Source organism: Tiliqua scincoides, chromosome 7 (assembly GCF_035046505.1).
Source record: "Tiliqua scincoides isolate rTilSci1 chromosome 7, rTilSci1.hap2, whole genome shotgun sequence".
Lineage (NCBI taxonomy): Eukaryota > Metazoa > Chordata > Lepidosauria > Squamata > Scincidae > Tiliqua > Tiliqua scincoides.
This window is the reverse complement of record NC_089827.1, coordinates 24,654,031-24,679,892: the sequence shown is the minus strand read 5'-3', so window position 1 is coordinate 24,679,892 and position 25,862 is coordinate 24,654,031. Positions and strand designations below refer to the sequence as shown.

General features: G+C 43.1%; 1 protein-coding gene across 1 annotated transcript in view; it reads right to left on the bottom strand.

Moving 5' to 3' along the window:
• Positions 1 to 25,862, bottom strand: part of MAGI2 (membrane associated guanylate kinase, WW and PDZ domain containing 2) — a 747,493-nt gene that overhangs the window by 49,739 nt on the left and 671,892 nt on the right. Inside the window, exons 15-17 of the mRNA XM_066633432.1 lie at positions 22,637 to 22,728; positions 17,795 to 17,987; positions 7,881 to 8,129 (exon numbers count right to left, since the gene is read on the bottom strand). Of these exons, the coding sequence (XP_066489529.1) occupies positions 7,881 to 8,129; positions 17,795 to 17,987; positions 22,637 to 22,728 (534 nt within the window). The remainder of the gene's footprint in view (positions 1 to 7,880; positions 8,130 to 17,794; positions 17,988 to 22,636; positions 22,729 to 25,862) is intronic.

Genomic DNA, 25,862 nt, shown 5'->3' with positions numbered 1-25,862 from the left:
AAAACATTTCTGCAGAGTCCGCCATCCCTGCAGCCTCCCCCCTCCCCCCCAGGATGAGCAGCAGCAGCAGTGAGACACCAAGCAGTGGCATCACTGCCAACTGCTTCTGGGGGTGCAATCAGGCTCAGGGGTGGGCGAGAAGGACTATCCAGCAGCAATGCTCCAGTCGCTGCACTCTCCTCACAACAGCTCAGCATGGAAGATTCCATGCCAAAGCATCAGCTATAGTAAGAGTTGCTGCCTGCAAGTGCTCTGCTCAATGCCCCAGTGCAGGCTCAATTTGGCCAAATTGCCCTAAGTCCAGCTCTGTCTGTGGTTGAAACTGCTGCTGTTGAATGCCAGGTCAGTTGTTAATAAGATCAGCCTGATCCAGGATTTCATCCTGGAGGAAGGTGCTAACCTAGCACGTATCACAGAGATATGGCTGGAGGAGGCAGGTGGGGTTGGTTTCTCCCAGGTATCTGGGTACTGCAGCAGCCACAGCTACAAGGACAGGAAGGTGAAGTCACAATGGTCTATTGGGAGAACATCTCCCTTGCCAGGCACACTGTTAGCCAGGTCTGAATGCCTTTGCATCATGGTGATGAGCCAAGACCGGCCTGGGATTCTGTTGGTGTACTGTCTGCTTTTCAGTCCAACAGTTTCCCCGCCTGAGCTGGCTGGGGTGATCTTGGTGGTGGCATTGGAGTGTGTTTGGCTGGTTGTGTTGGGGGACTTCAATGTTTACATCGGGGCCCACAGTGAAGATGCAGCTCAGGATTTTATGACTGCAATAGCAACCATGGGCCTGTCTTTGTTGATTATGGTGTCAACACATGTTGCTGGAAACATATAAGACCTGGTATTTATGGCTGGCAAGGGGATGGTGATCTGGTTGAGATTAAGATCACTCCTTTGTCGTGGACAGATTGCATTCCAGTAGATTTTAGGCTAATTTTGACTCCATGCCTCCACAGGGGTGGAGGACCAAGTTGTATAGTCTTTCCCTGAAGTCTGATGGCCCAGATGGATTCCTGAGGGCTCTGGGGGAGTTGCCTACTGCCAGGAATGGTTGCTTATTTGCATCTCTTGTTGACCTCTGGAAAGGGGAAACAGGCAGAGCAGTTGACCAGATCGCTTCTGCACATCCTCTACTCCATTGCAGAGCCAGAGTGATGCCTTCAGATAAGGAGCTGTGGGCAATGAAACAACTGGGCAGACAGAGTGACACTGGAAGAAAAGTCATAATGAATCCGACTGAACATGGGTTAGAATTCGTATTTGTGCCTACTCTGTGGCAGTAATGGCAGCAAAGAAAGTGTAGAAAGTTTCGTTTTCTGCTGCTGTTGTGTCTGCAGAGTGTCATTGAGCAGTGCTGTTTTGTATAGTACAGGGCTTACTACATCCAGTCCTGCAAGTTGATTGTGAGGATTACTCAATGACTCGCTGTGATGAATTTGCCAGGTAATTCATGGATAAAATATGCTCCATCCACCCCAACTTGGACTCCACTATGTCCAACACGTCTCCTAGCATCTGCTTGCCCAGTTATTTGGATTTCAGTTTATAATACCTGAGGAGGTGAACAGGATCCTTTGGTGTGTGAGGCCAGCTGCTTGCCCACTTGATCCTTGCCAAGTGTGGCCTATAAGTTCTGTGAGGGGACAATTGCTTCAGTGGCTGCACTGAGTGCTAATTCAATTCCGGGCCCTATTCAAGATAAGGGTTATAACCTTTAAAGCCCTTTGCAGCCTGGGACCAGGTTACCTTAGGGACTGCCTGCTTCTGTGTAATCTGGTTCTCTGCCCTGCATGCTCATTACTTACCCATCTTCCTCTGCAGCGCTCTTTGTCCGCAGCTTTTACTGAATGCTAGAGGAGGAACACAACTGGAAAGCACTTTGGTCATGTCTGGGAGGTCCTCTGAAGCACTCCAGGAGCAGACTCAGCATTCATGGATATTCAAATCCATGGATGCCAAGTCTGCAGATAAGGAGGGCCCACTGTATATTAATCTTATTTTTTGATTCCTTATTGTTGAAAAAAAATATAGCAGGGAGAAAGCTTCTAGCCTAGCCTTTCCCTGACATATTAGGTTTCCGCACAGGGAGCTTTTAAATATTGAAATTTCATGGTAAATCTTACATACGTTCTGGGATGGTCTAACTCAGGGGTCTCCAAACCCTGGCCCGGGGGCCAGATGTGGCCTGCAGCAAGCCTCTATCCGGCCCGCGGCCAGCCTCCGGTCCCCTGAAAGCCTCTGGCCACTCAACTTAACATGACCACAGCTGTGCTCTGATTGCATCTGGAGGGTGTTCTGAGGGCTGGAGAGGCTGAGTGAATGAGCCCACTCATTCATGTATTCATTCATCTAACTTCCATCTCTAATTTATTTATTTAAATTTTATATTTAAATTTTTTCCCGGCCCTCAGCACTGCGCCAGATATTTCATGCGGCTCTCTGGCCAGAATGTTTGGAGACCCCTGGTCTAACTCATTGGGTGGATCTACCAGGTTTCTCTCTGTGTATTTGGAATGGGCCCCTCTTAGAGATCAGCAGGCATACTGAGAGCATAAATTACCACCCACATATTAACAAGTTACTTAGTGCATATGTAAGCTGATGATACTTTTCCTGTATTAATCAGGTCTCCTATAGTCCTACACAGTACGTCTATCCACACCTGACTAGATCCTTGGTTGTCAATTATCTCAGCTGTCAACTGCAGGTATGGACAGCGATACAGAGAAGTGTGCAGTAATTTCTGAGGCCCCATGGGACTGGCATCCTTTTATTCCCTGGCAGCACACACACTCCCCTGCCTACTGTATCCCAATGAGCTTCAGAAGCAATTTTTCATGCGTGTGAAACACACTGCAAGGAAAAAAGGCCCTCCTTTCTAAAGAAAAAAAGACTCACTGGACTCTGTGCAAAGACTAGAACAAAATATTCTTTATAATGTGGAAGGCCAGTCAAATTGATTTATTAAGCTACTTAATTTTTTGGACAACAGAAAAAGTAAAATATTCTATTTTATGTCATAGATAACCTACTGCAGTGGCGTAGCTAGAGGGGGGGCAAAGCACTAAGTTCTGCAGGGAGCCTCATTATAGCATGCAAGAGGCTCCTCCCCCTTCCCTTCAGAGCCACTCCAGGTAATGGGAGCAGAACAGGGACATACATTAATAATACAACCCAGGCATGTAATGGAAATAGGAAAGATCCCTTGAGGAGATAGGGTGTGGTGTCCCTTGCTCTGGCAGGCAAGCATGGGCTTAACACCAGGGCCTCAGATTGCAGTGAGTGTGCTGCACAGCTGCAGCCACTTAGAGGCAGAAAGGCCCTCAGGGTTAAAAGCAGCACCTGCAGGAAGGAAAAGGGGTGTGGATAGTAGAAGAAGGAAAGCTTGGAAAAGCAAGCAAGCTAAACTGAGAGATTAAAGGACTGTGGAACTAATGGACTAGCTGATGGATTATTGGACCTGTTGACTGACCAATGGACTAGCTGACTAATGGACAGATGGATGAATGGACTTCTGAGCACTACTAGAGACTGCTAGAGAAACTGGGATTGGTGTGTGGCTGCCACACCCAAGACCTGCTGAGGAACAAGGTGTTGCTGTAGTGGCTGGAGAAGCTGCTGGCAGGAGAGGGGAGAACCTCTGCAGTTTGAACAGGTGAGCTATCCTGGTGGTGGAGTCCAGCCATACTACAGTGGAGAACTGGGGCCATTGTTGGAGAACAAAGGGGAGCTAGTTAGCTTAAAGTGGGCATAAGTTCTCTAAGTGTAGCTTGGACCAGGAATCTGGCAAAACAAGGCATATGCTGAAAGGCAGACTCTTCAACCTAACAGACTGGTGTGGATATGAAACCTTCTACGTGCAGATAGCGTCCATAAGTCATTCCCCATTCCTGGTTTGAGACATTCTGCAGCCTGAGGCAAAGGATGAGATTATGCCCACCCATTACACAAAATTGACATTGTAAAAGCCAACCATTTTTTTTTTAAACACAAGGATAACTCCTTGTTTTCCTCCCAGTTCAGAAGCACAAAATCACATTGCCAACAAATTGTGTTTTTTATTTTCATGGTGCATCTTAAGATTTTTATTTCATTTAAAGGAAGAGTTGGGCAAGTCATTAATAGGCCATAACTCATGAACTGATCTAAGTAACATTAGCAATAATATTAACAGTTATTTAAATTCAAGATATGCTTGGGAGACTCTTTCACAGCCATGAGCATTTGTTTTGCCTTAACTGACAAATTATGAAAGTAAAACTATTTTGCAAGTTTCCGAGCCTTATGTAGAACCCTGGCATTCCTGTAGATGCCAAGGACTTGACTCTGAGTTTGTATAGCACAGTCATAGGGGAGGACTCCTGTAAATGGTGCTGTGTATGTGGCCATGCTACTGCAAAGGAGCACAAATGTTTGGTGAGCATGCTGAAGAATTTGCCGTCCATCTCATGCAAATTACATGGAAGTGAAACATGCTGAGCCTTATTTCTGATATGTAGAGATCTATAAAACAGGAGGTTTAACACAACACCCATTGTCAGGACAGATGCACTATATAGGAGAGATAACTGTCAGATCTTTTTTTGGTTGATTTATAACCTGAAAGATAACATATGCACCATACATTTGTAAGTTCTTAGTAGTATCTTCCAGCAAAATAAATGGTATGGCAGTTTTCTTGTGTGCTCCTATGCACGTTGGCCATTTTGATTTTAGTACTGATAACTGTCATATAAACTTGGAGGAAAACTTTCCTGACCTTGAGGAGGCCTCTGTGACTGCTGTCCCCACTGCAGAATGCAGCACACATCCTCTTGGCTTGGCTGCATCAGTGCTGGAAAGTTGGATAAGACTGAATCCTTAGATTCAGCTACAAAGAAGCTGCTGGTCAGGAAGAAGTGAGAGTTTATCACTGTGTAAGGTAAGGGCACTGCTGGGCAAGAGCACTTATATCATCAAAAGGCCAGACGTACTCAATGGAACTCTGCATGCACGAAGAGATATTTGCACAGAAATGTCCCCTCCATAGTGTGCAGCTCTGTGAATGCATTATGTCAGGGAAAGATCAGGATGAAAATCCCCCCTGGTTTTAAAGATAGTCTTCTAATACCATGCTGCTTCCCTACTACCAAAGTATTTGCATATGTAAAGATTATAAGGTAAGGTGAAGGTTTTCCCTGCACAGTTGTGCCTGACTCTAGGGGACGGTGCTCATCTCTGCCTCCAAGCTGAGGGAGCCAGCGTTGTCCGAAGACATTTTCCAAGGTCATGTGGTTTGCACGCCTAATCACTGAAGCACACAGAACGCTGTCACCTTCCCACCAAAGTGGTACCTATTTATCTACTTGCATTTACATGCGTTCAAACTACTAAGTTGGCAGGAGCTGAGGCAAGTTACAGGAGCTCACCCTGTTCCATAACACCGGGGTCTCGAACGTGTGTGTGTGTGTGTGTGTGTGTGTGCGCGTGTGAAATATATTGATTTGATTTATATATATATAAATCAATGCATAAGGTTGATTATTAAGAGGCACACCCTTTACCTCCCACATCCACACATACAAAGCTATAACCACCATTGAGTGCTGAATTAAACACGGTATGTTACTTGCTCTTATTAAAACAAAAATTATTCCTCTTGACATGAAATCACTGTGCCCATACTGTGCACTAGCTAATATCACAGCATGCCCCCTAGAAGATGCTGATTGCTACAAGCTGATGTCACTGACAAATAACATCATTTGCTTGTAGAAGTGCAGAATCTTTTCATCTGTCCGGCATGTATTTTCCTTAACAGTAGAGATTGTATTTTGTAAGAAAATCACTTGTCTGTTTTCTCACATTTCTTGCCATACAGTAGGTAAATGTCAGAGGTGATCAGGTGAAAGGGGAGAAAAATCCAAACCTCTTTTGTAACTACTATACCTCTGGCGGATAATAACTTATTGCAATACTGTATTTTTTCATGTAAACAGAAACCGATACTAAACTAAGCAAACAAACCCTCCTGAGCCAGCTGTCCTTTTCAATATGTTACATAGCTGATCACATGAATATTTATGATATTCTCAATTCTCCATAGGTCTGAAGGTTTTCATTCAGCTTTAACTCCCAGCATGCCACAATTTAATTGGCAGAACTTACGTATAGCCCAGTAGGCAAGCTTGCTCTCTTCAAATGCATTCTTGCCATCCAGCATATATTACTAATAGCTTCAACAGTCTTATCTCAATGTGCCTGCACTAAGGAAACTCCATGAGTTCTGGGACAACCAAAGGAGCCAATAGACTGTTTTCTTCTGAACATGATAAAAGAAACCATTGACTGATGTAACTTTTTTATGTACCTTATGTTACCTACAACAAATGCTTAATGCCACAGTTCCATTAAAACTACTTTGTCAAAAGTATGCTAGCTATTCAGGGCTGAAAATGAAGCAGGAAGTTGCCACTTAAACATAGGTTCCACCCCATAAGGTTCTGGACAACTAGAAGGATTATTTAAGGGTATGCTGGGGTTTTGGGCAAGTCTTATCCCTAAGTGTTTTAGAACAGACTGCTAGATTGGTCACAGGTCTATAGGAACTGTTTTCCAAGGTCAGATCAAGGTCCATCTAACCTAAATTTAATTTGTTGCCTGTCACCTTCATCCAAAGTGGTTAATAACATAATCATGTGTGCATGCATGAGCGTGTGAGCGAAATTTGACAGGACCAGATGGAAAACTACTGGTCCCTCAAGTCACAACTTTAACAGCAACATCTGACTTCGGAATGGTGCTGCAGGGCATCATGCTAAGTTCTTGGTGCCTTCTGAGTCGCTGGTTTGAGACCCATAGTTATTATCAAACTTTTTTGTAGAATGTTATAGCAATAAAAGAGAACATGCTAGCAAGCCCTTCCCTATCAGCTTCAGTGCCCTGTCCTCCATTCATCGTGGATACAGCACTGTATACACACAGAACAGAAGGTGTAGCGACCTGATACCATAAGGCAACTGTATCTGCATGGTGACTTTTCACCCTTTGCCTGTTTGCCTGCTCAAGCTACTAAGGCTTGAAAGCTGCAAATCCATTGATTTCAAGTGACTTAGCTTTCTCTTGACTGCATCTTCCAGTGGCTTCGAACCTGGTCCTTCTGGGGCTTAAAAAGGCTCTAGGAGCATAAACAGCCTGAGTGCTTTCCAAAAACATTCTGCCTCCATCAAGGAGGGAATTGTAAAAAACAGAAAGAGGACACAGCAGATTTCTACAGTGAAACGTCACACCTCCTGCCAAAATCATGCATCTCAAGTAATATTAAGTAATAGTTCTGAAATTATAGTGATAAATCCATGATATTTTAGAATTCTTGACATTTGTGGTAGCATCAATGTCAACAACATTTGTAATGCTGGATACTCTGTGCATTGAGTTGCCAAGCTGTTCTTTTGCATGCATCTTTTGCTGGCCTGATGCAACTGCTCTCAGCATGAGGATGACTGTTTGACCTCTCACCTGAGCTGTGGGACGAGGGCTTCCTCCACTACTTGCTGTTTCATGTCTGTGATACAGCAGTGGCAGTGAAGGAAAGGATGACCTTGCTTTGTGCAAGGCCTTTTATAGGCCTTGAGCTACTGCAAGACCTTCATTCATTCATATATTTCATCTCTAATATAGTCATTTATGTAAATTTATTCAAATTTTAAATGTAAATTAATTCTTTTTTTCCCTGGCCCTCGACACAGTGTCAGAGAGATGACGTGGCCCTCTTGCCAAAATGTTTAGACACCCCTGTCATAGACTACAGAGAGGCCATGATCAGTAGGACACTTTACATCTTGTAAATTTTGTCACATTTTTGTAAACGAAAGCACCAGTGGCACAAAGGTTTAACTTACTTATTGTAGATCCGGATTCAGGCCTGTTCAAGGAGCTAATGATAACGAAGCCAAATCCTTCGTTCTCCTTACGATGGATGACGACATCGCTGGTTTGCATGCTGTGTGAAGCAAAGCCCTCTGGGGGTGTAGCATTGCTACTTGATCCTGCATGATTGCTGTTGGTGTATGTGGCGTAGTCGCTTCTTGGAGAACTGTGGTGTGTAGATACAGAGCCTGGACTTCTGCCATTCTCTGGACACTGTTCCCCTACAACGGAAATCACATAATGATTCAGTCTGGCTTGTTTGTTGATGAACTTGGTAACTACACACAATTCTTTGTTTCTAGGGCACACACAGGGAACACAAAGCTAATGGTAACTGAAGTAAAATATACTGTACTCTGATAAAACAGAGCAAATGAAGGCTTTCCTCTTGATTCCTACAACTTCCTGTGTTTCAAAGTGAAACCCCGGCATTCAGAATGGGTTCCTTCCCCAGGCTGTGCCTGTGTTTTTCTGTCATAAATCCCTTCGTGTGCCAGCCCAATCCTATAGGACTGACAGTGCAATTCTATCTTGCGCTGCAACAGGTAGGCCAGGAGGCCTGTACTGTATACAGAGCCAGAAAGGGCCCCAAAGTGGCTCAGCTGAAGGTAAGGGGAAATTCTTCTCCTTATCCCCAGGTAAGCCACTGCAGCCCCAATGGGTCTTCTCAGACTTGTACCACCTCTGGAGGTGGCATAAGTCCGAGGAGAGCAGAGAGGCTTGCAGCCACTCAGTGCTGCTCAGGAACGGGGGCTAGGATTCCACTTCCTGCCCGCCTGGCCCCGTATGCGTATGCTGTACAGCGCTGTGTATACTGATAGCATTTAAAATAACAACAGTAATAATAACACAAAATCATGATATAAAAGTACTACATGAAATCAGATTATCACTACTCTCAGGGTTGCGGTGATCTCAGAAAATTTATCAGAACTGTTTTCTTGTCTAACCTTCTCTGGGTGCTTTGTCACATAACAATGCCTCGTTTAAAGTCTAATTTAATATTAAGATATTTGCCTTCAAACTAAAAGAATTTAAGTAGGCAACCAACAGAGTAATTAGGATTAACTGCATGGCTTCCCTTTTAAAAAGAGAACATCCTATTCAAAAGATGCTTGTGGGCCGCAGGTATAATTCAGGGAAGACTAATCCCAAATAATTATTCTGTTGTCAAACTTAGATGGCTTGTTTTGGGGAAAAAAGGAAGATGTACATGCATACTGAATTGGAATAATTCAATTTATGTACATGGCAGTTCAATTTTTTTCAACATGCTTTAATATATGTGAGCTTCGATACAAACTCTTGTGCATTGCCCAATGGTCCGGCAAGTCATGGAAGGTGTGCTTTCCTGGCCCCCTGTGCCACTCGGGGGAATGGGAATCTTTCACCCTGGCAGTAAAGCAACCACATGAACCACTGTATTCCGCTCTAGCTGCAACTTCCAGAATGTCTTCAAGGGCAGCCCCATGTATAACAAGTTACAATAGTCTAATTTTCCATGTCACCACGTGGGGGATTTGTCCAATCCTCTTCCTTAAAACAATCTAAATATCAGCTGAAATTGCATGTGGAGGTGGGCTTCAGATGGCTCCTCTTCCCTGTGAAGTCCCACTTCATGAGCGGGAACAGGACTTGCTTATATACATCCCTAATCGCATGGTAGGAGACCGGCTTGGCCAGAATACATCCCTAAAACATTCCTAAACAATTGAATGACTCTGGTTCCTAGCCAGGGATACAACTGGTTCCTAGCCAGGGAATCTGGTTCCTAGCCAGGGAACCAGTTGCCTGCTATCCACCACATATGTCTCAGAGTTGGACCAGGCACTGTCCAACCAAATCTGCTGCTTGATGCCATCCTTAACCCATTGTTGCCTCTGCACCCCCCCCCCCCAAAAAAAACTCAGAAGAATAAATGCAGCCACCTAGTTCACTTTTTCCTGTGCAACCTTTCTTTGACAAACAGAACACCCACACTTTCTGTTTTATTTAAAGGAACCTCAAGGAAAGAGAGATGTGAGTGGGTAGGGAAGTGGACTGATGTGGCTTAGAGGCAGGTTAGAGGAAAGTGGCAGCACACTCGGACCAAAGACACCCTGATTCTGCAGCTCCCTCACCACTTGCTATTCAGTCTGAGCTGCAATACTTGGTGTCATGGATGGGCCAGCTCTGATTTGGACTGTTAGTGTCAGATAAAATCCAAACCAATGATTTCTAAATTAACGAAGTGGCTTATTACAAAATAGCTGATTAGCTTTCCACCTACTATACATATAGCAATATAAACAGCAAAATTTCCATTTCTCTGCATCATGGAAAAGTTGTTATTTTCGGAGACAGGTAAGTTTGTCCTCTAGTAGTCCTTGTACAACTTTAAAGTAAAGTGATTAGCGTGAGGAAGAGGGAAGCAAAACAAACAATCATTATGCTTCAACATTTGAATTGAAAATCTCCAAAAGTTATTGAACTGGAGCTGCAACTAAATGCCATAGTCAGTGACAAGAAAGATCTCATTTTCTGGCTGTCATGTTTTAGAGAGCTGAATAGTGTTTATGTCAGTGCGGGTGCAACAGAAAGAAAATTATCCTACCCCACTGAATTACCAACCGCTGCCTCTGCTATAAATGAATGTAACAGATTCCCATTAAGTACAGGAAAGAATGATAAAGCGGGTAGAGCAGATTTTATATTGCTATTGGATTTCTATCTATTTTGAAAGATTTATTTATCAGGAAAAGAAAAGTTAAGTCTGCAAAGCGTTACATTTTATCCCCCCCCCACCCAGTTCCTAAAATGTCACTTGTTCGTGATGATTGAACTTTCAATACGTGGTGATTCTTTTTCTGAAAGAAAGGAAAAGTCCTATGATTCTTTGATCTAACACCCAGTTCAGACTAGTAAGTGCTCTCAGAATGAGCTAGCTCATACATACTTTTTCCTCTGCACTGCTTTCAAGACAAGGTTTATTAGATTCCTCCCATTCTCACAGTAGTCCATTCTTCACAGGGACAAAAGCACTTGAGACGTGGGAAAAGCTCTCAGACAGGCATGCAGCACAAGCTATCCTTCCTCTGTCTGTTGTTCTCTTGCAAGAGAGGCCCCTCTTCAGTTTAAGAGCACTGCTCTCAGCCATAGAGTAGCTCTTTTAAGGGACAGGACAAATGGAGCATATGGAAGGGTTTCTTGTTGTTTTTCTTTCCATTAGTTGTTCTGTCCTCTTAAGACATCAGAGGAAAAACAAAACTCTCAGCAGTCTCTAGTCTGATAGATGAGGCTATAGCCGGGAGCTTCTTGAACACTTAGCATACAGAGTCCCGTCCCCCCCATCCAAGTTCTGCTAGAAAGAGCCTTGGAAGATGTCTCCAAGCTGGACCAGTCTTTCCTTGAGATGAACTGAAGCATCTGCTTCAAGTAGTGGACTGGTGGAGGTGGTGAGTTGGCAGGAGGAACCCTGCCATCTGCTGCCTCCCCGGTCCTTTATTTGACTAGTTGCTTCACCACTTGGCTGCTGGTCCATTCTCTTCTCACTTACTGTTCTTATTAATGGGGGGGGGGGTCTTACCTCCTCCTTCTCCAGAGCCACTGTCAAAGAACGTGGTGTTGGAGGGGGAGGCCAAAGGCAGCCACTTTGATACTAGGAAGAGTACTGCCACCTCCCTCTACCTTTTCTCCTTCTCCTCTGATCTAGGGAATGACTGTTGGAGGAGGAGATGGGGCAGTGTCGTTGCCAGTGGAGACATCGCCCCGGGGTTGGTGTCAACCCTTATGCCATGTGGAAGTCCCTTTACTAACCCAAACTTAATGACATGTGGCATCTGGAAGTGATTTGGCAGTGATATGATTATGACATCGTGTCATTGCACCAACACCAAAGTATTTCCAGGGGGACACTATTTTTGACCATTTGAAGCCTTGGGGGCAGGAAGAAAGGCCCACCATTTGTCACAAGTTAAGGTTTGTCCAGGCAAGATGCCATCACTACTTCCTGCAGCAAAGAGTTCCACAAACTAATTACATGCTGGGTAAAGGAATATTTTCTTCTGTCTGCCCAAACTCTCCCAACACTCAACTTTAGTGGATGTCCCCTGGTTCTGGTGTTAACTAACTTTGGCATAACTAAAGGGAACAATTTCTTGCATGATCTAATGATTCTTTAATGAGACAGAGAAATTCTTGCTAAATGTTCTGCTACACTTTCAATACAATGTTACACTTTATGGAATTCCCTCTCAGTTCAGAGCTTCAGTCCTTTAAAAATATCCCCAATGTTTGACTTCTATGAATATTGGCACAATCTGGGATCTGTGAAAAAATGTGATAGGCGAACAGGGAAATTGGCTTCAGAGTTAACCATCACTTGCAGTCCTTTAGTCTGAGTGGGGCAATCCCCTTCTTAGTTCAAACGACTATATCCCTTGACTTCTATCTCTGAAGAGAAGCAAATGGCAAAGGTCTTGCTTCCCATCAGCATAACTCCAGGCCTCAGGCAATTTTTGGCTGATGTCTGCTCACAGTTTTTTTTACTGCCTTTGGCCTCTGCCATGTTTGAGTTGAGAGACTATTTCAGGCTATTTCAACCCCACAATATAATTATAAACATTTGTATAGCACTTTGTCACGTGTTACAATTGTGCTACATGTGTTATCTAGAAGGAATCCTTATAACTGCCCTCAAAGGTAAGTACAGGGGGCCCTCACTATCCATGGGGGATCTGTTCCAGGAAACACCCCCCCCCCCCAATTTCCACAGATAAACAAATCTGCAGGGGCCCCTGCCAGCAAACGTGAAGTGCCTCTCAGAAGCTTCCAGGAGGCCTTCTAAAGTGTGGGGAGGCTGTGCGCAACCTCCCTGTACCTCAGAAGGCCTCCAGGATGCCTCTCAAAAGACCTCCCAGATCTGACTGGAAGACACTTCCAACTGTGTCCGGGAAGTCCTGTGAGGCCCCTCAGCCACAGGGTAGAATCTGCCTTGAGTCAAATCCGCGGATCCCAAACCTGCAGATAAGGAGGGTCTACTGTATTACTAATATTGCATCTGGAAAACTGAGGTTGAGCAGATGTGGCTTGCTTAAGGACACCCAGCAAGTCATGGAAGTGGTGAGACTCCAACCAGGGAGTTCTATTTTCAGCTCACTCAGCCTATATGCTACTTCTGCTGTCATTATCCACTACTTTATCCACACACTACTTTAAGACTCGGTCCAGCAGTGTGGGCTAAGCTGTTGGCATAGGTCTGAAGAGACCCTTGGTGGCCAGATGGCCTCTGGGGAGGTAAGTAAAAAATTTTTTTGCTTAACTGTCCTAGGCTGCTTGGTGTCCTCCCCCCCCCCCACCCCACAGTATGCAGAGCAGGCTCTGGTGCCAGCATGACATGCTATGGGCTGGCAGGCAATTGAATTGGGCTGTCAGTCACATTCAGTCCCATTGCTCTCAATGGGACTTAATCATGACTAATGTCAGCTGCTGTATGTTGGACTATTCTCTGAGAAAAAGAAATGTGAAGCTGTGGATTATTTTTATTTGTATAATTGATGTTCTTAATATTAGGTTCAGAAACTACCTAAAAAAAGAAGTCTAAACAATTGGAAAAACCAACCAACCATATTAGGTCATTTTTCTAGTTAGTCGTTAATTTTATTGTAGAACTTGGAATCCTATTGGTTTAATTTGAATGAGAAATTAAATGATGCATGCTAAAAGGATAGCAACATGTATGTGACTGATTTTACTTTCTTTCTTACATTTCACAAATCCTTGTATCCCAATTCTAATGGACCTAGTGGTTAATTAAATGTGTATAATTAAAAAAAAAAACCAGCATAGGTAAAAATGGAGTAAAACTTGCAATTAAAATATTTTTGTGCTGTAATACTAAAGAGTTCTACTGCACTCTCAGTCTAATCCTGATCTTAATTCTGTATTCATGAAACTAATATTATTCTAGTTAGGCAGATAAATTTATTTTTGTATCCTCTGCAACCTAATTAATGTTTCATTAGCTTCATTGGGCAAATATTGTATCATGTTTCTTAAGAACAATTCCTATATGATTTGTCTGCAACTCTGGATATAAGAATTAGTACACTGAATATTACTCTTAAACTGAGCAAACATTCCATGGTGCTTTATTACCATGATTTCAGTTTTAATGGCATTATGGCTAGGAAATACAAGCATTGGTGCTCTGCACAGAAATGAACACTCTATATTTAGACATGCATTCCAGACAAACACAGAAAACTCATGCATGCTTTGAATGCACTTCAGACCAAAGGACTAATTGCTGCACCTAAAAAATGCTTTCTACACCCTCACAATCTATACCATTCACCCATGTGCCATCTAAACATTCATATATTATTTTCTTCAGCCTGTCACAATCAATCCATCAGTCCAGCACACACAGCTCAACTATCTGCTTGCTAAGATGCCCTCAACCAGCTCCAAATTGTTTGTCTGGTGGATTATGGTGAAATGTTTTGCACTATAATGATACCAGCTGAACTGTGTGCCTGCCACTGTGCAACAGCAACAGTGATATGTGTCCTCCAGCTAATGTCAATTTGTGTTTCTGAGGGCTTCTTTTGTCCATGAGGTCATCTGAGACCATTGTTCCAAGTAGGGGATTGACAGGGACACCTGCCTCCAATGCTTTTCCTCTGCTCACACTCTGGATTCAAAAAAGAAGGGGAAATGGAGCAAAAGAGGAAGTGAAGAGGAGAGTGACAGGTTCTCAAACTGTTGGTCTGGGACCCACCAGTGGGTCATGACCCAATTTTTCTCCGGTTGCAAAACTGACAGGGCACATTAGGCTACATTCATCAAGGATTAAACAAGCTTCTGCTTGGCGAGGGAGCACTGCTGCCCAATCACCATTATAGCCACACCCCTGAGGATTTATAAACCAGGCAGCAGCCTCTAGGGCTTCTAAAAGTTTGGGAACCACACTACTCTCCTGTCCTTGACTCCATTCCTCTTCTACTCCAGTCCCCTTTTCCTTTTTCAAATCTAGGAAGTGAGAGGAACAGCAGCAGAGGTCATGGCTGGTGTGTTGTCTGGTAGCATTTGGCCTCAAAAACTAGAAAGTCTTGGACTGGAACTTCTACTGGGGAAAGAACTGTTCAGATAGGAACTAAAAACAGCACAGTAGTGAAAGAGATTTGGAACTGGGGACAACACAGCATGAATTTCACACTACCTGGCAGTTATTGATAGCCACTCTGCTAATAATGGCACGTGGGGAAATTTTTTCCAGAACTTTCTCTAAATTCTGGTCTCAGGTTCCAAAACAAAGGTTGCCATGGATGTGGCTCATCACTTGAATTTTAGTTTACAACAGGGGTGTCCAAAGTTTTTGGCAGGAGGGCCACATCATTTCTCTGACACTGTGTCGGGGGCCAGGGAAAAAAAGAATTAATTTACATTTAAAATTTGAATAAATTTACATAAGTTTACATAAATTAATATACTAGAGGTGGAACTTATATGAATGAATGAAGGTCTTGCACTAGCTCAAAGCCTATAAAAGGCCTTGCACAAAGCAAGGCTGGCCTTTTCTTTGCTGCCGCTACTGCATCACAGATGTGAAACAGCAAGCAGCGGAGGGAGTGTACAGCTTACGGGAGTGGTCAAACAGTTGCCTTCACGCTGAGAGCAGTTGTGTCGGGCCAGTGCAGGCTCCAGCAAGTTTCTGGAGGGCCAGAGGCTCATTGGAGACTGGGGTCTCCCTGGGGGCCACATTGGGAGACCCTGAGGGCCGCAAGTGGCCCCAGGGTCGGGGTTTGGGCACCCCTGGTTTACGACAATGGAATGACTGAGATCTACAACCAAAGAGAATCTTCTACTAAATATTCTAGGTCGGAAGAATGTAATTTCCCACAAGAGCCAGCAACTAATGAAAGCCTACATAAGGGTTTAGAGGCAGAAGCATAATTAATTTCCTGTGGGAATTAATTATCCAGCACTATGTGTATTACCTTGGTTACTGGCCATTTTCCTAGGGTTTGGGGAGCTGCTTGGGGGCGTTGCACCCGGTTGGAGAGAATTTTTCTGACTCCAGGAGTCTACAATGGGCAACAGAAGAATGTCAGACCCCAAACAGGGGAGATTGTGACGGAGCTGACAACAGGATGTGGGGCTGCATCAACTTGGAAAGACATCACTGTGAACAATGAGAGGGAGTTCGGAATATGAGGCTTGGGGTCTGGTAAGGTTTGTAGGAAAAAAAGGCAAAGGTAAAGAAGTAAATAGTGGCAGGAAAATAGTTCTTAATTGAATGGAAAGGAGTAAAACATGAGGGTTTTGAAGACATGTCTTTATTCTAATTTGCTCAGTAAAGTGAACAAGTGATAAATGAGATTTGCATGAGGCTTTTCTATTCTCACTACATTTTTAGGCATCGACATAAAAATACAAAATGTGATTGTGACAAACAGGTACTTGACACCACATGCAACATCTGGGAACACTTGTCAGAGACTGATACTGAGTGTAGTTCACTCCTGAATATTTGGTTTGTTGCCGCATGACATGGCTTACAATGTTGAGATATCACATTATGAATCTAGAGGAAGCTGCCTTGTATTGAATCATACCAGTGGTCTAGCTACTGTCAACGAGGTGATGTGCAGCAGCTCTCTAGGATTCCATCCAGATTTGTCTTCCCAGACCTACCTTGAGATGTCAGAAATTGAACCTGTGACCTCTGGCAAGCAAAGCATGAAAGGACGTTACCTGGCAAGCTGGTGCCTAAGTTGGGCTGACATGATGATGCTGTCATGTCACCCCTGTGTCATTGTGTCACCCTACATCACTGATTCTGAGTCAAACAGAGGTGCGGGTGGGAGGGCCTCACCAGATGGTGAGTGCTGCGCACTTCACAGCAGAAAGCCCTGAAAACAATCAGGCAATCCCAGCCTGGTTATGCCACTGAAAGCATGTCCTCTGCCACTGAACTGAAAACTAGCAACAAACCAAACAGATGGGTAAGAAGAATCTCAATTAGAAAACTGTGATTTAAGGTATTGCGTCAGAAAACAAAGCTCTAATAATGATGCCTCAGATTGATAAGGCCAAAGCCATTCTGTAAGATTTAGGGCGCAATCCTAACCAGGTCTACTCAGAAGTAGGTCCTATTTTGTTCAATGGGGCTTACTCTCAGGAAAGTGTGGTTAGGATTGCAGCCTTAGATTTTTTTGTATAATGCTAATTGGTTATAATTTAGATATGGTGTGTGTAATTCTTGTTTGGTTAGTGCTAAAAGATTTTTGTACCATGCTGCTGAGTGAGTATAACTGAAAACTCCTGAAAAGACTTCTTGCCCTGAAGTCCTAACGGTCTAGATATTGACCTACATTGCACTGGCCACAACGCAGATGTCAACAAGACACTGTGCCCAAGCAAAGGCAAGTGTGGTGGTTGGCAGAACAGTAGAACATAGTACACACACAAAGTGACTCATGATCATTACAGTTCTGGGTCAGTTTTATTTTCCGGCACTCTAGATAAGAAATAAAACGGTTTAGCATTTATGTCACAAGCACTGAAAGGCAATGCTGGAACACAAATATTTTTGATGCTCTCTTTGAAAGCAACCATTTCTTTGAATATTAGAGTTTTATTTCGCCCCGTCAAAACTCTTTACGTGTGATTTGTACTTGGCTGTGTCTCAGTCCTCAATAAACCATACTTGACGTTTGTTCTTTTAGAAAACCTTCCTGATTTGTAATTTTACATTTTAAAACAATAACAAAAATAAAATAATTGCTTCACGGATTAGACGTGAAAATGGTGAATGCACAATTGAAGTGAAAGCATTCAAAACAATATACCCCCTTGGAGAGAAATGGCCAAGGGAGTGTCTGAGAATGTCCTTTTATCATACCTGTGGGGTGCACCTTTCTTCTCACAGTTAGATTCACTTGCCCATTTCGAGCTGCGTTATGCATGAGATCAATCACGTATCGGTGGGTTTTTCCAGCCACTGGAATTCCATCTACATAGACCAGCTCATCACCAGGATGTAGGCGACCATCTCTGTCTGCTGAGCCCATGGCAATTACTGCACCAATTAGAATCTATATAGTAAAGCAAAACTAATCTTACTAACATAAATGCAAATGAAAAAAACCACCAAAGAGATCTCAACATGTTTCTGGAGAGGAGGAGGAGGAGGAGGAGGTTGTTCCAGAGAGAGTTTCAGGATGCTACTCCTAGAATGCCTCAGATAAGCCAGGGAGACAGGTCCATAACCATCTGCAGTTAACTGTAGCAATTTGTACTAATTATAGTTAAAATTATTCTAAAGAAATAATGAGATTAACAATCGGAACAGCAATGAATATGATAAGAATTAACAGTTCTGGCTAAATTCTTGTGGAGGACACCCTCCTAATATTTTAAAATATGAATGATTGTATTATTAAGGCATCTGAAATGATTAAATGAACTGCAGGCACCAATACATTTAGGATAAAGCTGTATATTTGCTTTCAAATGGGATTTATCCACAATAGTGAAAGCATGCACCTGGGGGAGCAACGGCATTTTTCAGCACTGTAATTTAATAAGGGATAAGATAGTCAATGTGGAAACTGCAAGAAGGACTTTGTGATAAGGCAGTTACAATGGCCTGATATGGTTCATTTTGCACACCATGTGCAGCTTGATGGGATGGCAGATTTCTTGTTGTATGGCGTTGATTAACGATTTGTGCTATTAAAGAATGGTTAGCTCCTGTAGAGAGGAAATCTTTGTTCTACAAAGTCCTGTATCTAATTTTAGATCACACAATTCATCCTGCATCTTTCTTCTTCTGAACATCTGCTCAGGTAGTTTACTGAACTGGGAATTCATTTGGAGTTCAGTGTTGGCATCCTAGTGGTTGATCATATGGACTAAATGTAATAGGAGCCTGGAAGTTGGTGAAATTTCTTGCTCGCACATTGTGCTATTTCTGCTAGTGGTAAGTTTATAGTAAGAGAGAAAAACAACAACAGTAAAATGAAATATTCAAATCAGGTCCTTGAGGGCTGGTTCACCCATAATGCCAACTGAAATACTGACAGCAAGCACTGAGTTAGGGGGAGCAGTGAATTGATGAGGAGTGCATTACACCCTATTTTTCCCCACAACCCTCCTCCAGTCCATTGCTCACTAAAAACCTAATCCTATCCAACTTTCCAAAGCTAATGCAGCTGCAATGCAGCCCCAAGGTAAGGGAACAAATGTACGCACTGAGGCTTCTGCAGCCAGAATTGTCACCAGAAAGGAAATTTGTTTTTGGGTTCTTAGGCCATGTTCAGAAAGTTTGAAAGGTTTCCCAGCGTTTCACCCATGTGGAGCTTTCTCAAGGGAATTAAATAACGACACTAACACCCAAACTCAGAAAGAAGTGACATACCCTACTGCCTCATAAACTAAAAAATACAGCAAGTATTCTAGCTAAAAGCTCAAAAGAGCCCTAAGCAGAGGTAAATGCACCTGCCTCCAACAGAGCTTACTCCCATCTGAGTACTCCCACCTTGAGAAAGCCCCACATAGCTGGTGCAAAACATTGGGAAACCTTTCAAAACATTTGAACCTGGCCTAAGAACCCAAAAATGAATTTTATTAAGGGAACAAATGTTTTCTTACTTTGTGGAGGCCCTCTTACAGGATACAGTGCATGCCCCATTGACACAGCTGCATCAGCGCTGGAAAGTTGGATAGGATTGGGCCCTAAGACACTTCCGTTGGCTCTCTGATTCTTTCACCACTCGCTGAAAGACAGTGGGAGACAGATTTGGGTAGCCGCTGCCCATCTCTTTCTCCAGTGGTACTGAAGGAAAGGAAAAACACACTAAAAGCTTCCATTGCTGGGTGTGAAAGGCAGTCATGTGTGCACACACATACAGCAAATTTGGAGCTAGCTTGGGCCAGGCTTCACCTGGACCTGGTCTTTTGGGTTGCTAATCACCACATGCTGCATGATTGGCCACTTTGAATATGTCAGAGATGCATTTGTGAGCCACCTCTACTGAAAACATTGAACTGGTGAGAGTGAACATGAATGTTCTATATGTGGTGTTTTGTTGTGTGTGATGGTTTATTCATATGTGCCAGTCAACATGTGATGAACACATAGGTGTGACCCGGTCCTTAGGACGACTGCATCATAAAATGGATGGCAGCCACATGTTTAAAATGACATGCAGTTCCCATTCACTGTAGCACAGCATTCCTCCCAGGAGCTGCTTGCTGGCCTCGCACATTGCTAAACAAGGTGTCCTTGTTTAGACTGTGAGCATCTCTGCAACAGGGAAAGCTTTTCTCATTCCTTCTACTATGCACATTACTTTGACCACTTGATTTTGGGAGAAAAGGGGGTATATTCATACTTGAAGGAACACCTTCAATTGGAAATGCTCATTCACTGTGATCAGTTGATGAGGCCCCCTCATGTATTCTGCCACCAACAGGGGCTCAAGCGGAATAATGCACAAGAGGGCCTTTTCTATGATAGCAACTGGTTTGTGAAACTCCCTGCCCTTGGAGACTGATTTCACCTCCTCTGCCAGCATTCTGATAGCTGTTGAAGAGCCATGAACTTTGTTTAGCCTTTGGGGTTTAGAGTTTAGCTGCCAGTGTGTTTAATTCTGGTTTCTTTGCTGCCCTGTGATTGTCCGTTATGCTGCTTTTCATTGCCGATTGTTTTTTTTGCTTGTACAGGTGTACCCTGGTATCCGCAGTTTCAGTTATCAGCAGTTCCGTGGATACTGGGGAGGCCCTTTTAAAAGATAGGGGAAATGAAAGTACACTAAAAATAGCTCTGTTTACCATAGCACAGCGAAATTACACCACTGTAATTTCAGGGCTGCAGTCAGTATTCTGAGCAGCCTGCAGCCTCTTCCTGATGATGCCGAGGCTCCTCCTTTCACTCAGGGTGCATTCCAGAATGTGCCTTGGACTGGTGCAAGTCCCTTTGTTTGCACCTCCTCTAGAGTTGGCTGGGCCAGTGCAAAGACATGCACCGGTCCACGGAAGCTGAATCCAGCCTCTGCACTGACTCTGGTTCGAAGGGTTGCATCGGCTAAGCTCGGCTGATGCAAGGGCCTGGGGAGGCCGGGGAGTTCAGGTGTGGGGGGAGGGCAGGTGGATGGTGGTCGTGTGTATGGGCAGGTGACAGGAGGCAGGGCTGGGACCTGGCAGTTATGCCGGGTCCTAACCCCGTTCCCGAGTAGCACAGGGTGGCTACAAGCTACTCCGCTCTCCTCTGACTTATGCCACCTCTGGAGGTGGCGCAAGTCCGAGGAGATCCATTGGGGCTGTGGTGGCTTACCGAGGGGTAAGGGGAAGAGTTTCCCCTTGCCCCCCGCTGAGCCACTTTGGGCCCCTATCTTGTGCTGGATACAGCACAGGCCTCCTGGGCTGCCTGTTCCAGCGCAAGATAGGATTGTGCTGCACATGTCATCACAGAATGCATCGCAACCAGGAATGCATTGCAATGCACTTTGGGGTGAGACTGAGTTAAAGGAGTAGTGTCGGTGTGACCAGGAAGAGGCTACAGGCAGCTAGGAAGATTGTCTACAGTCCTAAAAATGCAAGAGTTATGTTGCACTATGATAAACAGCTATTTTTAGCATACTCCTTCATTTTCCCTATCTTTTTAAAGGGCAACCCCAGTATCCACAGATCCCCAGTATACATGGCATGTCTGGAACAGAACTTCTGTGGATATTGGGGAATGTCTGTATCTTTGTTTTTGCTGTGATTAGTCCGGATTCATTTTGATGCAAGTTGTTAGTTGCCTTAAGTGCTACCTTATTGGGAGCAGAAAGAAGGGTATAAATATTTTAAATAAATTAATAAAATTCAGTTGTCATTATCCTCAGTCAGTTGCACAGGTGGACTCAGCTTGTGTCTCTTCATCGAAGGAGGGAGAAGGAGATATTGTGAGGCTACTTTAGATATGACAAAACACTGCAAAGCACAAAAAACACAGCTGCTTTGTGTCCCCGCTGGATTCAGTCATGTCCAAAGTCTTATTCTAACTTTTCTTATTCTGTCTTGAGACATAAAAGCTAAAAATACATGCAGAATATGCCACTGTCGAAAAAAAAAGAAGAGTAATGTTCTCTTTTCCATGTTTGATGCACTGTAAGTCATAAGACCTTAAACCTATTGCTCATTCAGGAGAAATAGCAAGGGGATTGAAAGCATCATATTTCTATTTTGATACCATGGTCTTTTGGTATATGACTAATGGAAGTCATTAGGCTGTGCATTTCATGAAGCAATGTGTATCGGATCAGGATGTGTGCAGAATGTTTTCCAAGAACGAAAAATATTAAGACTCGCTTCAAATTTCAGAGTGATTATACTTCCTCAGCAAGCATTTCTCAGAGCTGACTGGCAGTCATTCCTACAAAGCTGGAACACAATTCTTTTTGCGTTCAAGCAAGGCCTTGATCTCCTACAGAAGCCAATCATGTCCTGCAAGTCAATAATTGAGAGATGCCAAGAAAAACCAAGCCGTGTAAAAGGTTGGACAGTATACTCTTATACAGACTGATTCACAATGACAGCTTTTAGATAGAGATGCTGATAGCTTGCGAGACCTGTCATTGTCAATGCCTGAACAAGAAAAAGTGCCATTCCAATATGACCATTATAGGAAGTGATATTTTTCTGACAGTTACAAAGATACTGCAGCTATAAAGAGGAAAGTCACGAAACAACAACTCACTGGCTGTCCAGGTTCATCTCCTCCAAGAATTCTGAAGCCAAAACCAGATTCCATTCTTCGAAGATGAACATCTAATTCCTTGTAATCAGGACCTGGTTTAAAATAAGACCTTATTGAGATGCAGTATGGTTGGGGCTTTTTTTAAAATAAGAAACTTAGCTTCCCAGTGTTTAGTTAATTAAATGAGACACGACAGTTCCACCAGAGTCAATGCAAATGAAAAGGAGACACCATGTGTTGAATGCACAGAGGCAGAAGACACAAATACTTGAATATGAAGTTGCCTATTTTTACAGGGCAGATTGTCCATGTTGCACAATATGAATTCATCACAGTGTTTAAGTGGTGTGAATACTTTTTATGTCATGGTTTGGGCAGGCAATGTAGAAAATACGCAGGGGACAAAGTTGCTGCAGCTAACATTGCTTTAAATGCCATTTTGTTCTAAAGTGTCTATTTTGTAGCTCTAGGCCCTTCACCCAGCATTGCCTGCAACAACATATAGACTTCTCCGATTCTCCTTTTCTATTACATGTCCACCATTAGGGATGTCTATAATGGTGTTCAGTAATATGACACCTGCTGCAGATTTTGGATTTCTGTAATGGAAAATGCAAATCAAGGTATGACAAGTCAGTTAATATATGGCAGAGTGGATAGCTTTCTCGCCTTGACTGTCCGGTCTTGAGATGTGGGCTGGAGCATCATCTACTTCCCACACTGAATCTATGAAATAAAGTACACGACCTGCATCGTCAGATTTTTTCCATCCCCCTGAAATAATGAGCCAGGACATAAACTATTTTGCACAATCTCTGTTAACAAGGCTCATGTTCACTGTCATTATTGCCATCTCTTAAAATCTGTGACTGACAGAGTCAAACTAGATGCAATGGTGGACAAATCTATGTGCTTAAAAACTGGGTCTGCCCTAAATCATGTAAGTGGATGTAGGTGTAGTCTGGTTTTAGCAGCAAAAGGGACATATGGACAGAGGTTGGTGAAAACTCCATCCACACTGCTACTTATCTCCCCCACAGCTTCTTCCCAGGAACGTTTCTCTCAGCCTGGCTCTGATCTTGGCTAGGGAAACAGTGCTTGAGTAGACAACTACAGGGAAGTATGATGCAGATAGGAAGACGGTTTATGTCTTTTGCCCATACAGCCCACTTTCAAATTGACTGTGGCAGATCTGGATTTAACCATGCAGGTCTGCTTTTGCGAGTTTTGGCCCTGAACTATTGTGGAGTTCCTTTGAATGCTCTTGAAGTGCTTTAAAACATGAACAATTTTATATGTGCAGTGAAAATGTCAGACAAGTGATCAGGCCACAGGATGTGTGCACTGAATTGCAATGCTGGTGTACCAACTTGATGTTTGTTTTAGACAATGGGATTATTTCAGTGATGTTGAAATAAGCTTCTAGGAGGAAAAATTGCTGGGAAGTAGAATATTTTTTCAACAGAGAATCATTCTTCAGACCAATCTTAACATTCATAGACCAACAAATTCCATCTAATAATTGACTCACAACTCTGCTAGCAGAACAACTTGTTCAGTAATGTGATGTGGTACAGTCCTTGTACCACATCAGATTGCAGGTGTGAGTCTGCATGTTGAAATCTCTCAGAGAAATATTTTATCCTAGACCTTTTCCTAATATGCTAATTTTCCACATGTAGGGAGCTTTCTTGCATGGGAGGCATTCAAAGATGTGGCAGTAAATAAAAAACATTTATTGAGAAATGTTACAATCCAAAAACAACTCTACCACATGATGTTGCTGAATGTGCAGACAGGGGCCCTCGACCTCATGTTGTTTGTGGGCACTGCAGAAATTATGAGGAATGGTGGTCAATATCACAAGGGTTAGGTGGGCGGGGGGGGGGGGTCAGTCACAAAATGGCCAATGAGAGGCCAGTCACAAAATGTGTGAGATTGATTTTATTATACAATAGAACAACTCAAAGCTTACCATCCATTTTGGCAAATATAAACTACCATTCAATATGCAGTGATTCCTACCTAACTACTATGGAATGGCCTTAGTTACATTTATTAAGATACCTTCTACAAGAACTTTATTTCAAAGAAAAATGGTTAAAATTTGTTTCTGTGTTACAGCTTTGGGAAGCACAATCTAGGAGAAGGCCGGGTATTACACAAACTCCCTGTTTTTTAAACAGTGATTATTTGGTACCTCTATGTTGCATGACAGTCCACTCTCTTAAACGTGAATGAATTCCTTGAAGCCTATTCTTGGAACATCCTGATACCCTGAAACTAACAAAAGAGCACCCTATGTTCATTTCTAGCATTTCTGTGCTGGCAGGGTTCTTCTACCTGATAATTAACTATTCCTATGCGATGCTACTACAGGAAAATAGGGTTGGCCCGGAGAGAACCTGTCTCAAAGAAAATTCACATCAATTTTTCAGGAAAGATTTACAAGCAGGAGTAAAAAGGAATCTTGCTTTCAGGTGGCATATGTCCCCCCCCCCCCCAAAAAAAAATTTCAATGGCAAGCTTTCAACTTGTGCTGCTTCACAAGAATAATTCTAAACAGTCACTTCTGGATAAAAAAATATTACATCACAAATGGCTAGAGGCCTAGCTTTGGCACTGCATTTTTAAAAAGTGATACTTTAAAGCTACTCAGTAATAAAGGGCAGTACTGGGACCTTGGTTTAAATGTCAGATGATGGCCTTTTTCAGCGTATGTGATGGCCTTTTTCAGTGTATGTGCAATTTGGGATATTATTAATAAATAATAGCAAGGTTATGATAGCAGTCCTTTGCATAAGAAAATGCAGCCCTTTCAATTTAAATTAATGAACAGTAAAAACCAAAATCATTTCACTGATCATTGCAAAGATCTGTTTTTTTATGGATGGCATTCTCACCAGTGGAACAGTGAATTAATCTTTCACACAGAATGAAATTACAAACACTGAAGTTATACATGTCAACATTTGAATCTTGTCTGAATTTGAATTAAAAGTAGAGAGCCTTGCAAAAAAAAAAAAAAGTGAGGATTCCTATGGTTGTTCAGTTTCCTGGGGTGGGGGTGGGGGGAGAGAACAGAGAAACAAAGATCCTAGCACAGGCAGGGATTATAGTTTGCATGACACAGTGGTTACACACTACCAGTGTCATACAGTAGTAAGTGACCTTAAGAAGAGATTATTCCCTCATATTTGTCTTGTGAATAACTACATCCTTTGAC